This window comes from Balaenoptera musculus, chromosome 12 (assembly GCF_009873245.2).
Source record: "Balaenoptera musculus isolate JJ_BM4_2016_0621 chromosome 12, mBalMus1.pri.v3, whole genome shotgun sequence".
Classification (NCBI taxonomy): domain Eukaryota; kingdom Metazoa; phylum Chordata; class Mammalia; order Artiodactyla; family Balaenopteridae; genus Balaenoptera; species Balaenoptera musculus.
Genome location: NC_045796.1, coordinates 9704254 through 9726717, shown reverse-complemented (window position 1 = coordinate 9726717; position 22464 = coordinate 9704254). Strand labels below are relative to the sequence as shown.

Here is a 22464-nt window from a genome sequence, read left to right as displayed (position 1 = left end):
CCTTAGAAGGGACACCTAGCAGTGTCTTGGGAGAGCAGGGAAGCCTCCCTGGAGGAGGTGCTGCCGACCTGACCCCAGAAGGGTGGAGAGGAGTTCTCCTGGGAAGGGGGCTGGGTAGAGGCGTTGGGAAGGCTCTTGCTGGTCTAGAGGCTGAGGGTGGGAAGGTGACTCGGGAGGGAGTTGAGGAAGGCCTCTCTGGCAGAGGCCCAGGGGTGCAAGGGCGCATTTGAGGAGCTGCAGAGACGGCCTGTAAAAGCTGCTGGACCCTGGGCGCCATGTGTGGGAAGGGGCAGGAGGTGGGCAGGAGTGGCTCGGAGGTCCCAGATGTTCCCACTTCAGCCCTGTGGGCAAGTGGGAGCCTGGAAGGACTTCAGCAAAGGAGGGAGCTCTGCGATCAAGCGGGTTTGGGAGGCCGCTCCAGCGATGGAGCTGGGAGGACTGACTCCGGCTGGGGCCCTGAGGATTCGTGGGGAGGGTGGATTTGAGAGGCTTGAGGTGTGGGGCTGGGAAGGACCCAGGCAGGCATATCCTTAGACTCTGGAGGGCAGCCGGACCACCTGGGCTTGGTAAGCGCAGCCTGCTGGCCCAGCCCCAGAGGCCTGGGTGGTGCCGAGAATTCACATTTCTAACAGGCTGCAGGTGACAGTGCCGCTGCGGGACAGGGGCCGGGCTCTGGAACCACGGCTCCAGGCTTTGGGCTCAGGTGACGGGGCGGACCCCTGAGCCATGGAGTTTAGGAAGGCGAGGTCTGGGGGATGCGAAGGCAGGAACAGTAAGTTGCATGGTTGTAGCTGAAAGCCCGGCTTCCCGTCACCCCCGTCACCGCCAGCCGCTCTGCCGCCCGTGATCCTCAGCCCCCGTGTCTCGCTCCCTTCCAGGTGGCACCTCCCTGAGCTTCCTGGTTTTGGTGACGGGCTGCACATCTGTGGGCAGAATTCCAGAGGCCGAAATCTACAAAATCACCGCCACCGACTTTTACCCACTTCAGGAAGAGGCCAAGGAGGAGGACCGCCTCACAGCCTTGAGGAAGAGCCTCAACTCAGGGGTCTTCTACTTCTCGTGGCCCAATGATGGGTCTTGCTTCGACCTCACTGTCCGGGCACAGAAGCAGGGCGATGACAGCTCCGAGTGGGGCAACTCCTTCTTCTGGTGAGGCCCCGGGGCCCGGGCTCTCCTGCCCCCAGCTTACGTGGAGGGCGGGCTCCGATGGGCGCCTGCATCCTTGATCTCCACTTTGCGTCATCCCCGGGCACATGGGTCACCTATGAGAGCTGTGATCTGTGCCCACTCACTCTCCGCACAACGAGAGGAAAACAAGCCCCACTCCCCACCGGGGGTCAGGGAGGGTGTTCAACATGGTTTAATGCAGACTTAGGAGGGGAAATCTGCTCCATAAGTAAGGAGCATACGTGCCAGCATCTACCGGTTTCTCCTAAGTGCCTGGGCCTGTGCTCAGTGCTTCCCTGGTCCCCGGTCCCCTCAGTTCTCCTGGTTATCCTCCAGCGTACAGACATTTACCACCGACATTTATAAAGCACTGTTCTAAGTTCTCTGGGGGTCATAACTCACATAATCTGCATAGTAACCAATGAGGTAGGGTCTGTTATCCCCATTTTACAGGTAAGGAGACTGAGGCTTGAATAACGGAGGGAATTTGAACCCAGGCATCTGGCTCCAGTTCCCATGCTGTTAATCATGAAACCAAACCAGTTGTATCAACGGCAAAACTGAGTCATCCTGCCAAGGTGGTGTGCAGTAATGTGATAAGACAGACCTGAAGCCCAGGCAAAAGTGGTTGGGTTTCTGTATGTTTAGGGTCATCTGGGCGCTCCTTCAGGGACTAGCTAGGTGTGGATGGCCCTATAAATATGTAAATTATCTCCCTTTCTGGGCTCCAGGGGTCATGACCCTCACCAGTCCTGTGAAAGAGCCGGTGGTGGGGGGGTGGGGTACAGTGATTCACATGCAATGGAGCTGTTCCCCTCAGATTTACCAGGAGATGAGAGTCAGAAGCAAAAGTGATGAAAATCCTGCTGTAGAAATTGTTCCAATACACCTCACATAATGAGGTGTTCCTAGATTCCAGTGTTGGCCTTTGGGGCTACACCAGTTTCCAGCCCTGAGTCAGGACTGATGAGGCTTCTTTGTGTCCTTTATTTACACATTCCTCCCTTACCCAAACAGAGGAGGTCGTAGGTTTCCATCACCAGATAAGTGTACTTACCTTGGTGCTTGGGACTCCCACAAGTGAATTCCTGACTTCCATTTGGAGAAAGGGGGTTCACCGTATCATTCCATGTGTCCCCATACTCCCTGCCCCCCCCAGATCTTCTTAGGTTCTCTGGTTTTGTTGAGTTTGGGGGGCAGTAGCATGCTCAAACTTCAAGCATGTGAATCTCCTGCTGATCTTGTTAAAATGCAGATTGTGACTGAGCAGGGCTGGGCTGGGGCCCGAGACTCGGCATTTCTAGCAAGGAGCCAATGGTGACGCCAGCGCTGCTGGTTTGAGGACCACGCTCTGAGTAACAGGTCCAGGGGATGGTGTGTCTGTGAATCACTAGTTCCATTTTGCAGGGGCATGTGCTCCTGAAGGCAGCCAAGCTTAGGGACACAGGGGCTGTGGGTTATGAGGGGTCTTTGTTAGGCCGGGGGGCCGTTTTCAGCTGGGACTGTCTGATGAGCAGAGGCTAGAGGTCTCAGAGGCTGTAACATTTGTTGGATGCCTGGAGAATCTGGATTGCCCTTTGTACCTGCTGTTTCCAGGCCTCCTGGTGCCAGCTCTGTGGTCGGAGATTTGAGGTCCACAAAGAAGACAGAGCAGAGAATCACAGAGTGAAGGCTGAGAGGGGCTTGGGAAGGGGGAGGCCCCAAGTGGACACTAGACTATCTTGAGCTCTGGAGGGTGCTAGGCTGCTGGGCCATCCCACACTCCAGGGCGTGGTGTTTGGGCTCAGGGCGGCACCCATGGAGCTGACCACAGCTGAGTCAGCCCCAGCTTGCGTGGTCACGGGCTTGATTGCCTGAACCCACCATTTGGGGTGCAGTGTTCAAGGTCTGAACCCACATCTGGAGTCAGATGGGGTCAACGCTGAACGTGGCTGGTGTACAGTGTGGTGAAGGCATTTTTCTGGGCGGGTTACTGTTCCCCACCGATCGTTGCTTCCCAGTACCATCCAGTCCTGGAAGGAGACGCAGGCTGTTTTCCTTTATAGGTCTGGGTTTCTTCCTTCAAGGATATGAGCTGTCCTCCCACAGGCGGTCAGGCCAGTGTGACTACAAACAGGATTATTTAGAGCTGTCTGTTTGGCAAACGGTTCCTTCTCCTGACCCCTAGTGACTGATGGCAGCCATAGCCGTGTGGCTGGAAGACCCTGGAATATCCTGGAGGCCTTCCCTTGATGCTGATTTCATGTGTGGATTACTAAAGATGGTTTATCATCTGAATTTTAGAGAGGGTTTCAGAAGAGGGGAAGGTGTTTTTGTAAAGTAATGCTTCATGCTCATCATTCTTTAGGCAGACCAGCGCCCTGGTGTGAGAGCTCAGGCATGGCCCTGCTCCCGGGGGCGGGGGGTGTCCCTTAGTGCCCACGCGGTCACGTCGGGGAGGCTGGCCTGAGAGCAGGCTTCTTGCCACTTGGAGAAGCCGCCTGAGACGTCAGAGCTCACAGCACACTTCTCCAGAAATGAGAGAGCTGCTTAGGGCAGGAATAGTGCTGCCTTTTTTAAACAAATAGGGCATTGTGATCTAGATTAGCTTGCTACCCTGTGGTGGTTCCTGCCTCCTGGGGAGCGTGTTAGGGGCCTCAGAACGGCACTGCTTGGGTCCCCTGGGTGAACCGTGTGGAGCCCGGAAGCAGCCTGAGGCCCGTGCACGCCCTCCGAGCCCCACTTATCAGAGCAACCACTTACCTGCTTGGTAAGCTCCAGTGGGCACTGGGGAGGCCGAGCGAGTGAGAGATGAGAGCAGGGTGTGGCCATGCACAGGTGCAGCTGTCAAGGTAGGGCCTTCAGCAGGAGAGGCTCGGGGTGAAGAGCACAGCTCCAACTCCACACTGCCGCTTACTGGCGCCGTGACCTTGGGCAAGTACTTCTCTTCTGTGCCTCAGTTTCTTCATCTGTAAAATGGGGTGAATGATAACACTTGGTACATAGGGCTGTTTCAAGGATGAAGTGAGTTGATCCATCCCAAAGCACTTAGAACGGTGCTTTGGTGCCCTTGATAAACGTTGGCTGTTATCCCCATGATTATCATCGTGGATGCCAGAGACCCAGAACATTCCACTGGGTATGGGGAGGAAGTACTAGAACTTTCATTAGGTTTTATGTTCATCTCATCCTGTTTATTTATTATCCCATTGCTTTGTAATGCTCTCATTACATTCACCTTGTGGGATCTGAATATAATTTAAGTAAGCATGTAAGCATGCATATATTTAATTATTTTTATGATTTGTCATTTTATCATTTATCACTATCCTTTCATCATAAAGCATGACTAAATTTTTACTGATGGGCTTTATTATCAAAAACTGCAGAGGCCACCAGTGTAAACAGAGGCTTCTCTGAGATTCCCTGAAAGGCCTGTGACTGACTCACACCCGTACCTGGATTCCATTCACTGATACTGATGCCTGGGAGTAGCTTCAGGAAAGGACTCCTAGCCCTTTCCTGCTGCACGTGTCTCCGTGGCCCTGCCGTTTGGGGTGTCTCTAAAGCACATGAACGTCCCGGGCTGTGTGTCCCGAGTGCGGAGTTCATGGGGAGTGTGCAGTGCGGGAAAGCAGCCCCTAGGCACCTCCCCGTCTTGCTTTGGGCACGGTGTTTCCTGGAGGATGTGAGGCGGCCTGAACCGCTGTGGGGCTCTGTTTTGCAGGAACCAGCTGTTGCACGTGCCCCTGAGGCAGCACCAGGTGCGCTGCTGTGACTGGCTGCTGAAGGTCATCTGCGGGGTGGTGGCCGTCCGCACGGTGTACGCCTCTCACAAGCAGGCCAAGGCCTGCCTCATCTCCCGTATCAGCTGCGAGCGCGCCGGCGCTCGCTTCCACACCCGAGGCGTGAACGACGACGGCCATGTGTCCAACTTCGTGGAGACGGAGCAGGTCAGTGCCCAGGCCGGCCCTTGGCCCCCGCTGGTTCAGAGCAGAGGAACCTGTGCAAACTTGTTTCTGTTGGAGGTGGGGGCGTCGGAGGCAGTTTCTCATGAACGTGTCTCCTCACTCTCCCAGGAGCACAGAATGTGTCACTGGGGCTCTGTCTGCAAATGTGGCCTCTGGTTTGCATGCTGTATCTTTTCTTTTCATAAATTTATTTATTTATTTATTTATTTTTGGCTGCATTGGGTCTTCGTTGCTGTGCGTGGGCTTTCTCTAGTTGTGGCGAGCGGGGGCTACTCTTCGTTGCGGTGCGTGGGCTTCTCATTGCGGTGTCTTCTCCTGTTGCAGAGCACGGGCTCTAGGTGCATGGGCTTCAGTAGTTGCAGCATGCAGGCTCAGTAGCTGTGGGTCATGGGCTCTAGAGCACAGGCTCAGTAGTTCGTGGCTTGCGGGCTTAGTTGCTCCGCGGCATGTGGCATCTTCCTGGACCAGGGCTCGAACCCATGTCCCCTGCATTGGCAGGCGGATTCTTAACCACTGTGCCACCAGGGAAGTCCCTGCATGCTGTATCTTTTTTGATTCTCTTCTCACGCTGGAAAAGTGTTGCTTACCCAGGGGTATTTTCAGCTAAAAAGAAGAAGGAATTTTTGCCGTGATATCACGAAGGGTGGCGGTTATTCAGAGAGCAGCTGACAAATGAACCAATAGGGTTTCAGAATCTTTTTAAGACAAAAGTAAGTAGACGAATAATGGCAGGATGAGAGAAGGAAGTTATTTTTCATTCTAGATCCACTGAAGCTTCCTCCTGGAAGCAAGTCTTAGCAGCTGGGAGCTGTGAAATCTGCACGTGAGGCAGCCGTTGCTTTCAGCTCCGTGGAACAGAACCTTCCGCTTAATTTCTCATTGACTTTTTTCCCCCCTAAATTCTGTTCTCATTCCCAGAGATGCTATCTTAACAACTGCTTTATTTATTTTATTTTTTTATTTTTTTGCTAACAGGCTATTTTTTTTGCGAACATGCTAACATGCGATATTATCCTACATGGTAGGATAATACCACCGTGTAGACTAACAGAATAAATCAAAGGAAAGCCCGTGAAAGGCACAGGTGTAGTATTGCCGTGGGTGTCAAGCTGCAAACAGCCCGTGTTTATTTAGTGGTGATGGGACTTTGCATCCCCTCTTACGGCTGCAGCTGCGACAGGTGTTTCCTACCAGGACTTTAGCCAGTTTAATTCAGCACAGATTTGAGCACTTGCCTTCGGTGTGTGAGCTGGACCTGCCTGGGCTTTCGGAGGGCACAGAGCGGGGAGGGTCCTCTTGGGGTCAGATGCTGAGTAGGGGGACGTCAGTCAGCAGCCTGAAGATGAGCAGCGGGGGCAGTTTCTTGCCTGTGACTTGCAGCTCTCCTGGACATAGACGAGGCTGGTAAATAAACACCTGGTTAAAAATGACAGAGAAAACGTGGCCCCCAAATGGGGGCCTTCCTTACGGCGTTCCATCCCGGCCTTTATCCTTGTGTTATTAGTCTTTGCACCATTCAATTCATTCCACAGATCTTAATTACTTTTCACCTGCCACAGGCTGAGCGCTGTGCTGGGAAGTGGGGGTCAAAGACGCAAAGCATTTTTGGACAAATCAAAATACCAGAGACCCTGCACCTGGTAACTGAGCCGGATTTAGGAGGTTTCCAGCGGGCAGCCCTGGATCGAGCCCCTGCGGCTCAGCCTTCGCCTCGTTCCCCATCCCGCCCTTGGGCAGAGAGTACCTTGTTTAGTGCTCCTTAGATTTTTTTGGATCTCAACCAGTTTTTTAAAAATTGGGGTCCCATCTACTGTGTCTTGTCAAGTAAGTCATTGAAAAAGCAACTGTCCTCCTTATCACTGTCTGTTCCTAAACGATAGGACATTTTAACACTGAAAATGTAAGAAGATGTAGTAGCTTCCTGGAACTGCTGTAACGAGCACCGCAAATGGTGGGAGTGGGGGAGTGCTGAAAAGGACTGAAATGTACTGTCTCCTAGTCCTGGAGGCCAGAGCCCGAGATTAAGGCGTGCGCACCGCCGTGCTCCTTCTGAAGCCTCTGGGCGAGGAGCCTTCCCTCTGGCTGCTTCTGACGCCTGGCTGCGGCACCATCACTCCCATCTGTCTCCAGCACCACGTGGCATCTTCTCCCTGTGTGTGTGTTTCTCCCCTTTACATAAGGACACCAGGCATATTGGATTCAGGGCCCATCCTACTCCGACCTGACCTTTCTTAACTAATTGCATCTGCAATGGCTCTTATCTCCAAGTAAGGTCACATTCGCAGGTGCTAGGGGTTAGGCCTTCAACATATCTTTTTGAGGGGGGACACAGTTCAATCCAACACAAGGACATAATCTGACGTTAACAGATTAGGACTGTGCTTTAAATGCAGCACATGTAGCTTTATGAACAATCTCCCTATTGTCCTTGCTCTTCTCATTTTTCTACGGACTAGGGTTGGGCCTCTGCTCTGGTTGTTCTGTCTCAGTGTGCCTGGTGACTTGTGTTTGTCTGCTGCCTGCCCAGTGTACGTGCTCGGGCACGGAGGCAGGGACCCTGTCCCCTCCAGCAGCGTGCGGCCGGCCCGCGAGGCCTTAGAGCCCGCAGCGCCCTGCCCCCCAGCCCCTGCAACCCACCCTGTTACTTAAATTGCCAGCACCTGCCTCCCTTCTTGGGCTCGGGGAGGGGCTTCTTGGCTCCTGGGAGCTTTGTGGGCTTCCGGGTTTGTCTTTTTCCTCCCTTTCCTCCTCCGGGCTGCTCTCTGGATGAGGCCCTCGCCCCGACCTTGCTCCCGGGAAAGGCGGATGAGCTGACAGTCAGCCAGGCATCACCAGCTGCTGTCCTGCCGGGACCCAGAGGCTGCAACTGAGCCCCACGGTGATCTCGTTTTCACAGACACACATGGGGCAGGAGGTCGTGGGCTTGCACCCAAAGCAGCTCCTCGTGGGGCGCGTACGTTTCAGGCTGCTCCCCACGGACCCCGTGCCCTCCACCACGGGAGGGAGGAGCCGGACGATTCACGCCAGCGGGGCCGCCAAACAGCGTGAGCGCCCTGGCGTGTGGAGGAGAAGGTGACCCCAGGGGAGGGGTCGTTTCCCAGAGCCGACCCAGGGGTGTCCTCGTCGGCAACACAGACGCACATCCTGAGCCCCTCGGCTGAGTCTGATTGGGAGCCTGCGGGGTGGGGTCACAGCAGGGAGGAGACAGACCAGCTGGCCCTCGGGGGTGCCTCCCACGGTGAGTGGTCGGTGCTCAGCTGTGAGCCCCCTACCTGGAGAGAGAAGGAAAGACAGCAGAGCAAGTGAGGGCAGGGAGAGGCCTGTGTGCTAGCGAAGGACCCTGCAAGGTGGGGAGTCTTGGAGGGGGACACTGGGAGGTGGGGAGTCTTGGAGGGGGATGCTGGGAGGTGGGGAGTCTTGGAGGGGGACGCTGGGAGGTGGGGAGTCTTGGAGGGGGACGCTGGGAGGTGGGGAGTCTTGGAGGGGGACCCTGGGAGGTGGGGAGTCTTGGAGGGGGACGCTGCGAGGTGGGGAGTCTTGGAGGGGGACGCTGCGAGGTGGGGAGTCTTGGAGGAGGACCCTGGGAGGTGGGGAGTCTTGGAGGGGGACGCTGCGAGGTGGGGAGTCTTGGAGGGGGACGCTGGGAGGTGGGGAGTCTTGGAGGGGGACGCTGCGAGGTGGGGAGTCTTGGAGGGGGATGCTGGGAGGTGGGGAGTCTTGGAGGGGGACGCCGGGAGGTGGGGAGTCTTGGAGGGGGACGCCGGGAGGTGGGGAGTCTTGGAGGAGGACGCTGGGAGGTGGGGAGTCTTGGAGGGGGACGCTGCGAGGTGGGGAGACTTGGAGGAGGACGCTGGGAGGTGGGGAGTCTTGGAGGGGGACCCTGCGAGGTGGGGAGACTTGGAGGAGGACGCTGGGAGGTGGGGAGTCTTGGAGGAGGACTCTGGGAGGTGGGGAGTCTTGGAGGAGGACCCTGCGAGGTGGGGAGACTTGGAGGAGGACGCTGGGAGGTGGGGAGTCTTGGAGGAGGACCCTGGGAGGTGGGGAGTCTTGGAGGAGGACGCTGGGAGGTGGGGAGTCTTGGAGGGGGACGCTGCGAGGTGGGGAGTCTTGGAGGGGGACGCCGGGAGGTGGGGAGTCTTGGAGGGGGACGCCGGGAGGTGGGGAGTCTTGGAGGGGGACGCCGGGAGGTGGGGAGTCTTGGAGGGGGACGCCGGGAGGTGGGGAGTCTTGGAGGGGGACCCTGGGAGGTGGGGAGTCTTGGGGGAGGACCCTGGGAGGTGGGGAGTCTTGGAGGGGGACGCTGGGAGGTGGGGAGTCTTGGAGGGGGACGCTGCGAGGTGGGGAGTCTTGGAGGGGGACGCTGCGAGGTGGGGAGTCTTGGAGGGGGACGCTGCGAGGTGGGGAGTCTTGGAGGGGGACGCTGGGAGGTGGGGAGTCTTGGAGGGGGACGCTGGGAGGTGGGGAGTCTTGGAGGGGGACGCTGGGAGGTGGGGAGTCTTGGAGGGGGACGCCGGGAGGTGGCAGTCTTGGAGGGGGACGCTGCGAGGTGGGGAGTCTTGGAGGGGGACGCTGGGAGGTGGGGAGTCTTGGAGGGGGACGCTGGGAGGTGGGGAGTCTTGGAGGGGGACGCTGGGAGGTGGGGAGTCTTGGAGGGGGACCCTGGGAGGTGGGGAGTCTTGGAGGGGGACGCTGCGAGGTGGGGAGTCTTGGAGGGGGACGCCGGGAGGTGGGGAGTCTTGGAGGGGGACGCCGGGAGGTGGGGAGTCTTGGAGGAGGACCCTGGGAGGTGGGGAGTCTTGGAGGGGGACCCTGGGAGGTGGGGAGTCTTGGAGGGGGACCCTGGGAGGTGGGGAACCACGCAGGGAGAGGAAGACACAAGGCGTTGCCTGCTTCGTGACCTGGCATTTAGAGAAATGGCAGGATCTGAAACCCCATGTCCGCACCTGAGGGTGCAGGCAGCGACCTGAGGACATTGGTACTGAGCCCGCGGCAGGAAGGAGCATTGGCTGGGGCAGCTTGGCCCCTCTTGTGTTGCCCGCAGGTCACCTCCGGCCTGTGCCCTCTGCTAAGGGACTGAGACCTTAGCCACTGGGGAGGGGAGGTCCTGTAGCAGATGCACGAGGGCGGCTGACGGGCTGCGTGCCTCTGTCGTTCGGACAAGCGATGGGGCGAGACGGAGCAGGCTGGATCCCTGACGTGGAGACTAACTCTCAGGGAGCCAGAAAAGGGAGGTGTTTTCAAACCATTCAGTCCTGCCTTGCTTGTATGTTTTTCCCTAAGAGAACAATCTTTCTCCTCCAAGGCAGGCTGTGTGTGTGTGCACGTTTGCGGGTAGGGGGGTTTTGTGTGGGCCTGCAGGCATATGTGTGTTGTGTATTTGCTTGTGTGCACACACATATATGTTGTGTGCGTATTTGTGTTGTGTAGATGCATGTGTGCGCAGGTGTGGACGGCGTCTTGGTCTCCCTGGGCGGAGTCTGGAGTCTTTTCGGCTCTGCTAGGAGCCCCACCTGGTGGGCTCGCTCTGCCGCCATGACTGCGGCACAGAAAGTCCCCTCATCTACCCAAAGAAAACAAAGGATAAAGATTTGGCTACTGAAGATAAGGCCACTGATTCATCCGGGAGGTTAGGATGACCGTGAGTGTCCTCCCGAGAATGTAGACCTGGAAGGGATTGGTTTGCAGACACCTCATCCTGGACCAGAAGTTCAGCCAATAAGCCTTTGGGAGAAACGTGTCTCTACCCGGTGGCGAGTCTTCCTGCTTCGTCCCTTTCTCGTTACGGTTGTTGGGCTGCTGGTCCCCCGCTCTGTGAAAGAGGGGCGCTCCGGTGCCAGGGCCGGCGGTGCCAGGTCCAGTGGTGCCAGGGCCGGCGGGGCCCGGCCTGGCCTCGAGCCACACGCCGCGGTGGCTCCCCGTTCCTGAAGCCCCTCCTGCTCTGTGTTTCCCTCCCACCTCTGTCTGTCCCCTCCTGGATGCCCTCTCCTGCCCGCGGCCTGAACCCTGTTCCCGTGTTCTGTGGGGCAGGAGGCTTCCGACCTGAACGGGAGGGAGTGACCGCCCTGGGCTCCGGAACGCTCCCTCCTTTGCTCCTCGCGGCACGTCACCCCTCTGTGATCAGGTGACGCTGACTCCGTTGAGAGAGGGAAACCGAGGCAGGAGGTGGTTAAGGAACAGAGCCGGGGTCACCCCGCTGGGCAGAGAGGAGTGGCAGCCGGGTCGGTGATGTCCCAGAGCTCACGCGCTGACCTGCGTTCACTCTCCATCCCGTCTCTCCTCCCCCAGGTGCCCTCTGTTAAAACTACCTCTGTGAGGTCAGGCCAGGTGTTGAAGCTCCCACTAGTTTTAAAACCTGTGTTCTTTCGCCCAGAAAGGAAAGCACCGTAAATCCATCACTACTGTGTGATGATCGGGGTTGTCCTACCACCTTGGGAACAGAGAGGTGGGTGTTCCTGATGATAGGATGGGCACAGAACTAGAATATTTTCATGCGGGAGGAGGAATGGAGAAACTTGGAGGCATCTTTTCTTTCTGCCCTGGGGGTGGGGTCTGGAGTGCCGGGACTGCTTGTTGGTGTTTTTCTGAAGCTGGTTCTGTGTAAGTTCCAGCTCAAGAGGGGCGTGGTCTAATGCCGCAAGTAGTGCTTTTAGCACGTATTAAGTCAAGTGAAGGGTAATCGTTCCTTAGCTTCCGTCAGGTCCTGGGCACTGTTATGAGTTGTCTTTACATAGAGATACTGGCTGAATTGGTGATTCTCAGCAATCTGGACACAGGCAGAGAGGCTGTATACATTTAATCTCGCTGTAGCCAGTGCTCCCTGCAGTAGCTTAAATAGCCTGCTACTTTCTTCTGCTTTTGTCTGTAGAATAATGGAGCGTGACCGATTTGCTGGTGATCAATATCTGGAAACAGATGAGTTCTTCACCCAGTACATTTTTTTCCTTTGGAGATTAAAGGATAGAGTTTCAGCTCAACATTATAACTCCCAGGCTCATGTAATTCCTGAAGTTCAGGGAACCTTCAGGTCTAATGTTCAGGTCCTCCACTGCAGAATTACTAATGCATGTGTGATCTGAGCGTGATCTAGCCGCATGGAAAGCTACCCTGTAAGGGAGCAGGCCGGTAAGAGATGGAAAGGGCCAGTAACATCGCCTGGGGCCAGCCCTGCCAGGCCAGGGTAGAGTTACTCAGATAAAGGGCAGCATCTGATAACTGCCGCAGCCCTCACCCTCGTGATGCCCGGGACTGTACTTTTTGTCCTTTTAGACCTCCCTGGCACTAGAGCGTCAGTAGGGGCTTGCAGACGGATGAGGAGCTGGTACAGCCTGAAAGAACTGTGTGTGGGGTAGGGAGGAGATACATTCTTTAACTTGTAAAGGGTGGTCTGTGTCTGTGCAGGTGCTGTCACCCTGGAAGTTTGTGGAGGCTGTGTGTGTGTGTGTGTGTGTGTGTGTGTGTGTGTGTGTGTGTGTGTGTGTACTCCCTGACACGTTTAAGAACACAGTGGTGTAGGGCCAGGACCAACTATGAGTTCAGGTCAAGTCTTGACTTGCATGGTCAAGTGCCGGACTGACTAGTGCAGCTAACTAGGGCTTTGGGCAATAGCTGGTTCATTTCATTTCCTCCAGTCCCTTTCCAGTTGCTGTCTGCTACTTCACCAGTTGACAGGGTGACAGTAGAGGGCTCCCAGGAAGGTCTTAGTTAAATCCCAGAGCCCATTTGCTTCTGTTCCTAAAATTGGTGGGGAGGGGACTGCTGGGCTTTTCGGGGAGGTTGGTCAGGTTGTGGGATTTCCACCCACCCGCGCCCTCCTCCTCGGAGGCTGGGGGTCCGCGGAGCAAGCCTGTGAGCGCCGAGCCCACCTGTGGGGCGGGGAGCAGCTCGGCCAGGCTGGGAGAGGGGCAGAGGGCGCTCAAGCCCGCCGTCGCCCTTCGCTCTGGCTGGTGTCGGGTCTCAGGCAGCCGGATCCCGTTACCCGGCCCCAGGACATTCGGTTTCGTTGAAGAATACCTTTCCCTTTCTGTCTCCTTGTGGTGCAGGCGATTTACATGGATGATGGAGTGTCGTCTTTTGTTCAGATCAGAGGCTCCGTTCCGCTGTTTTGGGAGCAGCCAGGGCTTCAGGTAGGTAATAAAAAAGCCTGTCCACGTGTGTCATTGTTCACCCACTCTTCTCTTCTAAACGGCTGTGAGTTGTTTCTTTTAGTCATATTTCTTTCATGGCACAGTTTCTGGTCTTTTTCCCCAGCCCGGTTGGATTGAGCTGAGTTGTCACAGTGTGTGTGCACGTGTGTGTGAGCGTGCACGTGTGTGTGTGTGTGGTGTACACAGAGACATATACGTTGTGTGATTTTCCGATCTCGAGCTCACTGATGACACTGGTGAGGTGGAAGGTCTTTGCAAGTAAGTGGACCACATCGTGTGATTGCAGTTACCTTCACTTAGACCCAAGTTCAGTGTGTTGAGAGCGTGGCCTAAGATGTCTTTAGAGAGTTGCGACTCTCCTGGAAAGCTGTGAAAGGTTTTGGGGGCCCCAGCGGCCGTGCGGCAGGTCCGGCATTTGGAGGTGATTGTTGTGGGACCGCGTGCGAACTGCACGGAGCTTTCATGTGATTTCTAAAAATACTCCTTGCTGTCCCAACAGGGCACTGGCCGGTGCCAGAGGTATTTGGCCTTCTGTCTCCTGGGACGAGTTCAGGGTGTGGGTCCAAGAGCACGTCTGTCGTCAGTGGAGGGGCACACTGCTTTCCTACCTGGGAGGGTCACGGCCGAGGGGACCTGAGATTCCTCCACACTGATCCCGGTCTTCCCGCCTGGCTGGAGGGGATGTTGGTGCCCTCAGGAGACCCCTGGGCCTGCGTCGCTTTGGCTCTTCTTCCCGAGCGCTCTGTGTGACAGTGGCTGGGTCACCAGCCGGTGGCTAAAGAGGCCCAGGGCCACCTGCCAGGCTCTTGGAATGTTTGACGCACTGGGTCTCCCCCGCCCTTGACTTGACCCAGCCTCAGCCGTGGGCACTTTGTCCTCATGCTGTCATCGTGCAGTTGGAAGCCGTGGAAAGTAACGTTGTCAGCCCTTAGGTGAGACGGGTAGATGAGTGTCTCAGTTCTGTGGGCAAAAACTCTACTAACATTCAGTGTTTCCAACAGAAAGGAACAACTAAGACGTGTGCAGCGGCTGATGGCATTAAGTGGTGGCAGAGAGGTGCCCTCCTGAGGATGGGTGGAGGACTCCCCTGGAGGCCATCCCAAGAGAGCTTTGTTTTTAAACAGCTTGATGGAGATATAATTTGCATACATAAACCTCACCCATATAAAGTGTACAATTCTATGGTTTTTAATGCATTCACAGAGTTGTGTAACCATCATCATAACCTAATTTTAGAACACTTTCATCACCACTAAGAAAACCATGGACCCATCAGTGGTCACTCCCCATTCCCTCCCAACCCTCCCCGAGGCCTGGGCAACTGTTCTTCTACTTTCTGTCTCTATAATTTGCCTATTCTGGACATTCTAAAAGGGGTTTTGAAACTTGATTTTCTTTAGATTTGGAGTTTTCCTTTGACTTGTAAGAAACCCCAAAACTGGGAGATGGTCATGATAGAGTATTAGAATTTGGGAAGGACCCTTTGAAAGTCATCTGTTTTACCCTCTCACCCAGTTTGGGATGGCTCCATTATCATTATTATTATTATCATTAGCTAGCTTCTCCTTGCTTTGCACACAGTCTGTCTCTACAGGGTGTTCCAGGGGACGTGCGACACAAAGTCTGAATTCTCAGACCTTCAGGAACCTTCGCGGTTCCCCCTTTCTCCATTTCGTCTTCTCCAGGGCCTTCCTTTGGCCATTTCTGTCTTATCTCTAGGACTCTCCACACTCTGGTCTCCCTCTTCTAAACACAAAACAAAACTTGTCAGTCCCCTCTTTAATTTTGGTCTCCAGCTTGACTCCCCTGGTGCTGCAGACACAGCCTGACCCTGCATTGGAACAACTGTCCCCCAGTCTGACTTGGGTCAGCATCCATGGACCTTGGGTGGCTTGCTTTTCTGTAGCTGTAGCATCTTTCAGACTCATAACACTTGTTAAGGCTCTTCCACAGCCTCCGTGGTTTCTTCAAAATAAGTTTCAAAAGGCTTTAGCGTTCATGAATCTTAAGGATTTGCTAACCTTTGGGCTTAATGCACGTGTTTATCCTCTAAATACTATCCATCATCAAAGAGAGATGAGGTCATCTTCCTAGGGCACAGGAGGGCAACTTTCAGTCACCCTACCCGAACTATCAATAGCAAGCCTGATGATCAATCCTGGTTGTTTTTCTCTATTTTGAAAACTTCCCCCTCCTTCTTCACTTAGGTTAGATGAAAAGTGCAAAGATTTTGGGGTAAATAGCTTGCTTTTTAAGTTGCAGTGTTGTGCCTTCGCCCTTTTGCAGTTACCCCAAGGGAATGGATGAGCCCCGCCGGGGTTGGGGCACAGGGGTGCGCAGAGAGGACCGTGGGATGATGATTTGTGTGCACGTTATCACGGGCATAGGGCCCTCATTACAAACTCCTGATCCTGACTGCATTTCCAGCAACCATGTACCTTTAGCAGTTCGTCTTTATCATGTTAATAGGTTGTGCAGATTATAAATAGCCTTAGTTTACTCTTCTGTAAAATGGGGTTGACAATACCAATCTCGTAGGGTTATGGAGAGGATTAAATATCATAGTATGTATTAGAATTTAGCACAGTATCTAGAATCTAAAAAGTACTAAAAATGGTGGCTGTTCATGGTATTAGTAATGTAAGTTATAGCATCTAAGAGACAAAAAGCACAGGTTGCATCAGAAGAGGCACGGCTCTTTGCGTCCTGCAAGCGGAGTGGGAGTTTCCCGTGAAGGCCCCGTGAGGACACCATGCGGTGTAGTGACAGTGTCCTCACCTTTCTGCGTTCACGTGCAGCGCGAGCACCAGTCTCCTAGGCTCTTCCACTTCCCAGCCCTCATACACACCCCAGGGGAAGCCATTTATTCATCCCACAGACACTCAGCAAGCACCTCGTACATGCAGGCACCTGACATCAGATGTCACCCCTGACTTCGGGGTGGAGGTGACAGGACATGACAGTGTTGTACGAATAGGGCTGGGAGAGAGGAAGGCTGAGATCCCTGTGGCAGCTCTGGGGACGGACAGTCCACTCAGGCTGCAGGGGTGGGTGTCTGAACTGACCTGGGAGGGATTGGGTGGAATCACCCAGGCCAGGAGGACAGCCTGCAGAGGGAACCACAGATGCAGGTGTTGCAGCCGCTGCGTCAGAGCACATCTGGGGGCCTGTGCTGGCTCTGCTGCCTGCAGCCCGGGCGTGGGGGACAGGGGTCGTGGTGAAAGGTGAGACTGGAGAGGCTGGCGAGGCCCAGGTGAACATGGGCTTTGTATGCTACGCTAAGGAGTTTGAATTTTACCCCAGTGGTGCCCAAACTGCTACACATTAGAATCACCTGGGCAGCTCGTAAAATCCCTGGCACTCGGGGTGCATGCCATCCCAGTTACATCAGCACGTCTGCAGGTGGGAGCAGGCATCAGTACTGTTTTGAAGACCCTTAGATGACTCCAATGTGCAGAAGGCTTGGGAGTCACTCAAGGTTGTGCTGGTAAAACAGGTTTTTTAGGGCCAGGAGCGAGAAGTTTTGGTTTGTAGCATTTGCCCATTTCTGTGGTGTAAATACTCCCATCACAGCTGATGTCAAGCCAACAGCTTGAACCTGGAGCTGGGAAGAGGTGTGCATACCGTGGCTTGTGCGCTGGAAGGAGCTGGCTCTGCACACGCTGGGCGCTGCACTAGAGGGTTTCAAGGGGTGGGTGATGAGGCCTAAGTAAGCTTTGGAGTTTGGAGGAAGAAGGTGAAAGGTAAGGACACCAGGTAGGACGGTTGCATGGATCCAGACCAGAGATGCTGGCGGCTTTAACTAGGGGAGGGCGTGGAGGGGGAGGGAGAGGTTGGGAGATGCTGTCTGCGGCCCTGGGACCCTCTCAGGTGCTCAGGGAGGCTCTGCGTGGACTCAGCCAGGCATTATTCTTCCAGCCACTCCCTCAGGCTCAGCCTGCCGTCTTTAGGATTGAACCTCTGACTTTAGGGACCAGACAGGAGTGAGTGGCCGAGTGTCCACCTGGCGGGGGGAGGAGAGTGGGTGAAGGAGGAGGAGGGAGACTAAAAAAAGCAGCGCGGTCAGTTCCTGTGTGCCGGGGCCAGCAGTGGTTTCATTTCAGCCCCACGTGAAGCTGCTCCCTGAGGCTCTGACAGACTGTGCCCTCAGGACTAGGTGACACCAGAGACGAGAGATTCAGGTCAGTGTCAGGACGCGCGGCCTCAGGCAGCTGGACTAACGGGTTGTCGAGCTGATGGAGGAAGGACCTTCCGGAGAGTGTCCAAGGCCCCCCTTCTGCCCACGCCCCGTCCACTTAGGAGGTGGGGGGACATGGCTGTGGGCAGGGCGCCCTGTGTGCGGGTGTAGGCACAGACCCCCGGGCTGCTCTCGTCCTGCTGCCTTGTCCCCTCACAGGCATTCAAACCCCCAGCAAAAAGGGAACGAGGACGAGGAGTAGGTAGAAACAAGCACTTCTCAGACTTTAGCTTGGGGGGCGTGTGTGTGCGTATGTGAACCACCTTGTGCAGGAGTCACCTGGGGACTTGTTGAAACACAGATTCCTGGCCCTACCCCCGGAGACTTTCATTCAGTAGGTCTGAGGTGGGCCCTCAAATCTGCATTTCTAACAAGCTCTCAGGGCACACTGATGGCGCCGGTCTGGGGACCACACTTTGAGAACCACTGGAGTCAGGGATCCTTTCTGCCCATTTACTGCCCTGGTCATTCACTGTGGGTGGTACCCTTAGTGTCATCAGCGGTGCCGTTGGACTAACTGCTGTGGGGATGGGAACATGCCTACAAGGGTCCTGCCTTGCCCTGTCCACACAGAGTCTGGGTGAGGGAGAAAGGGCAGAGGCATCAGAAGGGCCGTGCCCTGTCCCGGGGCTGGGCCGTGTCCTCTCCTGCTGTGGACTGCTGCTTCCTGTCTGGCTCCCAGCTTCCCCGAGTCCTGCTGGTGCAGTAGAGGGCCTGCTGCACCTCACCCTGTGACACTGCTGGTTCTCAGTCTGAAGGGGCACAGTTTCCATCAAATTAATTTGCACTTGTCGTGCAGACTCGTTAGAAACACTTAAGTGTGTTTCGGGGTCTTTGCACAGCCACCCAGTTGGTGGTAGTCAGCCAGGGACGGGAATTCAGGGTCTCCTGTCCCTTTGCCATCTCCATAGCACCCAGTGCCACGTGGACCCGAGGCGTCAGGCTCACTAACTCAGGCCTGCACGGGTTATGCAGTTCGTAACGGGGCTTAGGTAATTTTTATCACAGGGGAAGTTTAGAGCCAGAGATCAAGCTTCTGAGCCCTGAACCATTTTCTGATTCTCTTACTTGCTCCCATGGGAGTGAGTCTAAAAACAACCGTGGCTTCTCCCTGAAGCCAGGGAGGATTTCTTGCGATGACTGACAAGCAGATGTGAAGCAAGTGGCCCCCGGGGCTCAGGGACCCCTCAGAGGGTGGCTGGAGGAGCGTGGACTCGCTTTCTGCCGGCACCTTCCTTGTAAGTGCAGAAGAAAGACAGGAGCTGACTTGCCTTGGGTGCAGGACATGGCCGTCTTCTGGGAACTCAGGGGCTGTGATGGTTTTGAGGATTAAGTAACTGGCATTTCGTCAGCCAGGTGTCAATGGCCATCAGGAAAGGAGGGCAGAATACACACAAAATGAAGCATTTGGGTTGAGCCTTTCTTAGGAACACCCACAGTTAAGAGCAAGATGCCTCCTTTTCAATGCCTTATTTTACTGGCTCATTTCCTTCATGACCAAGGTTTCTTAGGACCAAAAGGGACTACAGACTTTATTTGTAGAGTCATTTATATGGACCAACCTAATCCCAGTAATTTCTAAATCTATTGCTGAGACACTAGTTTTCTAGATGGGTACTTTAGATGGGTACTCTCTAGATGGAAAGGGACAGATGTATTATCTGCGATGTTAAGGGTCATAAAATAATGCTTCTCACATGTTCAGTAATATCTACATCTGATGATATGGATGAGTCCAAGGACACCACTTTTACAACCTTCAATACCAAGCAAAACTGAGCAGTACATTTGAAGAAACTTTTTATCTTGAAATAATTTCAGACCTACAGAAAAGTTGTAAGAACAGCGGAAAGGACTCTTATACATCATTACCCGGATTCACTAAATGTTAACATCTTGCCACACACACCTATGCTTTATTTCTGAATCACTTGAGAGTAGGTTGCATACATCTATTCAGTCTGCTTACTTGTTAATGTTTCAGAATGTTTTCCCGAGGAGCAAATATATTCTCTTACATCACCCCAGGGTAGGTACACATTCAGGAAATTTAACGTGGACACAGACTTTAATCAGATCTGCAGCCCATATTCCAGGTTTATCAGTTTTCTCAGTAATTAGTGTCCATCGTGGCTCCTTTCCCCCTTCAGTCCGGGGTCCAGGCCAGCATCACATCCTGCATTTAGTTCTCCCATTTCCAGTCTCCTTTAATCTGGACCAGTTCCTCTGCCTTTCTGTCTTTCCTGACGTTGATGTTTTTGGAGAAGGTAGGTCTTCTTTTTCTGTAAATTGAATGTTCCTCATTTGGGAGTTTCCTGGTGTTTCATTATGATCAGGCTCAGGGTACTGATCTGTGGCCAGAACGCTGATCGACCGTGTCCTTCTCAGAGGTCCTTCCCATCTGGAAGCCGACCGTGTCCTTCTCAGAGGTCCTTCCCATCTGAAAGCCGACCGTGTCCTTCTTAGAGGTCCTTCCCATCTGGAAGCCCCCAGTGGCCCTCTGCCCCTCATTAGTGATGTTAGTTTTGATAACTTGGGCAAGGTGTCCTTCAGTTTCTCCACTTATGCTTAATATGTTTTACTTTTCAACTAACAGGTGATTTATGGAGACACTGAGACCATACAAGTATCCTGCTCCTCATCAAATTTTCCCCCAAGATTTATGGTCAATGGATGACTTTTGCTGAGTAATTTTTTACTATGATTGATATAAGATGATGATTTTCCACCACTCCCTCCATGTTTATCAGTTGGTATTTTCTGTAAGGAAGAACCCTCTCTTCTTGTCCCCCATGCACCCCCCGGCTAGCCATCTACCCAGGCAGCCACCTACCTGCCCACCCATCCATCTGTCCATCCACTCATCCACCCATCCAGCCAGCTCTCATCTGTATAGATTCATGGATTCCTATTTTATTCATCAGGTTATAATCCACTGCTGTCCTTACATTATTTATTTATTTATTTATTAACATCTTTATTGGAGTATAATTGCCTTACAATGGCGTGTTAGTTTCTGCTTTATAACAAAGTGAATCAGTTATACATATACATACGTCCCCATATCTCTTCCCTCTTGCGTCTCCCTCCCTCCCACCCTCCCTATGTCCTTACATTATTCGACGTTCAAATTGTCCCAGATCTGTCCAGAGAGAGTCCCCTCAAGCAATAACAATATGTAGTTTAAAGTTTGTTTTTTAAGCTTCCAGTGTTAAATAGGTAGTTCTAAACAATAAGGCAAAGTCGTTTGCAGGTAGTTATGACAGCTCAGATTTTAGGGGCAGTCAAGATCCCTGGAGTTGCCGAAGAGGCTGGAAGCGGTTTCTTTCTCCCGGTTGGCTTGGCCTCACCTCTGCACCACAGAAGGGTTTGTGGATCTGATGTGGGCCTCATGGTCTTACCCTGAAGTTTGTCTTCTGTTTGTAGAAGAACCCAGCCGGCGTGGTCCATGCTGCAGTTAGGACGGGGCTGAAGCGGAGCCAGACTCAGGCTGCAGGACCTGCGTTCAGGGCCCGGCCGTCCTGAGCTGTGAATGGGCCATGGAGGGGCCGAGTGGCTGCTGCTTGTGGCCTGGCTGGCAGCAAGAGGGCGAGTGGGAAGGCCATCGCGTACTGGGTTCGCAGGGCGGGAGGAGTCACCGGTGTCCTTTCTCTTTGATTTAGGTGGGTTCCCATCATCTGAGACTCAACAGAGGCCTGGAAGCCAACGCCCCTGCTTTCGACAGGTAGGGTTGTCCGGCCGCATCCTAAGGCTGTTGTCCTTCCTCCCATCAGACAGTAGTACAGGAGCCAGGGTGCCATGGGAAACGGGAGACCCCAAATCTGGAATCTGAATCTGCCTTTTACTTTGGTTCTTTATACAAAAAGGCAGCTTACAAAATGGAATTTTTACTTGCTCTCAGGTTTCCCTGAAGGTTCACTCATAAATGCTCAGGTAACACTTTGCAATTATTTTATCTTATCAGTTCCTTCTGCATTGAAGCTTTATCTATTTGTCCTGGTTAATAAGGGATCATCCAAACTACAGGATATTTCTAAGCTGGTTTGTTTGTGTTTTTAAGGTAACATATTCCCAGGCTTTAAAAAGTCACAGTGTGGAAAGGTATAAAGGAAGAAGTAGAAGTACCCTAACTCCCAATTCCCACTGTTAGTTAGTTTTCTATATATCATTCTAGAAAAAATTCTGGCATATACATAGTTCTTTTTTTTTTTTGCTTCATTGGGTCTTCGTTGCTGCGCATGGGCTTTCTCTAGTTGCGGCGAGCGGGGGCTACTCCTCGTTGCGGTGCGCGGGCTTCTCATTGCGGTGGCTTCTCTTGTTGCGGAACACAGGCTCAAGGCGCATGGGCTTCAGTAGTTGTGGCGTGTGGGCTCAGTAGTTGTGGCTCGCAGGCTCTAGAGCGCAGGCTCAGTAGTCGTGATGCACGGGCTTAGTCACTCCGCGGTATGTGGGATCTTCCTGGACCAGGGCTCGAACCCGTGTCCCCTGCATTGCCAGGCGATTCTTAACCAATGCGCCACCAGGAAAGTCCCCCATAGTTCATTTTTTAAAACACAAATTGGATCATTACACACTTACTGTTCTACAACTCGCTTAAGAAAAGCCATCGCTAACCTGAACTCTTGGTAATTTGTACTTGAAATAATTAATAGCTTTTAAAAATATTTGTTTTTTTTACTCTAAATGTTAATTTTAAGATAATCTTAATGGGTATAAAATACTTCTCAAAGTAATTTTTTTAAATGTTTGAATCATTCTAGCCGAAGCTTCATTTGGACTTTAAATTTGCTTGCAGCCTTCTTAGTTACCTTAAGATTGGTGACACCAGCCCACCTGTGCCCCCCTAATTAGCATGTTACACACAGGGCACACTCAGCGCTGAGCAGCTCAGACTCCCCCACTGAGCAGGGCCTGCTCTGTCTGCACCTGTCAGACCTCAGGCCAGGATGCACCTTCTCCGGGGAGG

General features: G+C 53.7%; 1 protein-coding gene across 13 annotated transcripts in view; it reads left to right on the top strand.

Moving 5' to 3' along the window:
- The window catches only part of SYNJ2 (synaptojanin 2), a 99075-nt gene that overhangs the window by 41161 nt on the left and 35450 nt on the right, over nucleotides 1-22464 (top strand). For all 13 annotated transcript variants that reach the window (XM_036871728.1, XM_036871727.1, XM_036871735.1 and 10 more), the window contains 4 exons: nucleotides 879-1149; nucleotides 4874-5099; nucleotides 13157-13240; nucleotides 21161-21222. In XM_036871728.1, the coding sequence (XP_036727623.1) occupies nucleotides 879-1149; nucleotides 4874-5099; nucleotides 13157-13240; nucleotides 21161-21222 (643 nt within the window). The remainder of the gene's footprint in view (nucleotides 1-878; nucleotides 1150-4873; nucleotides 5100-13156; nucleotides 13241-21160; nucleotides 21223-22464) is intronic.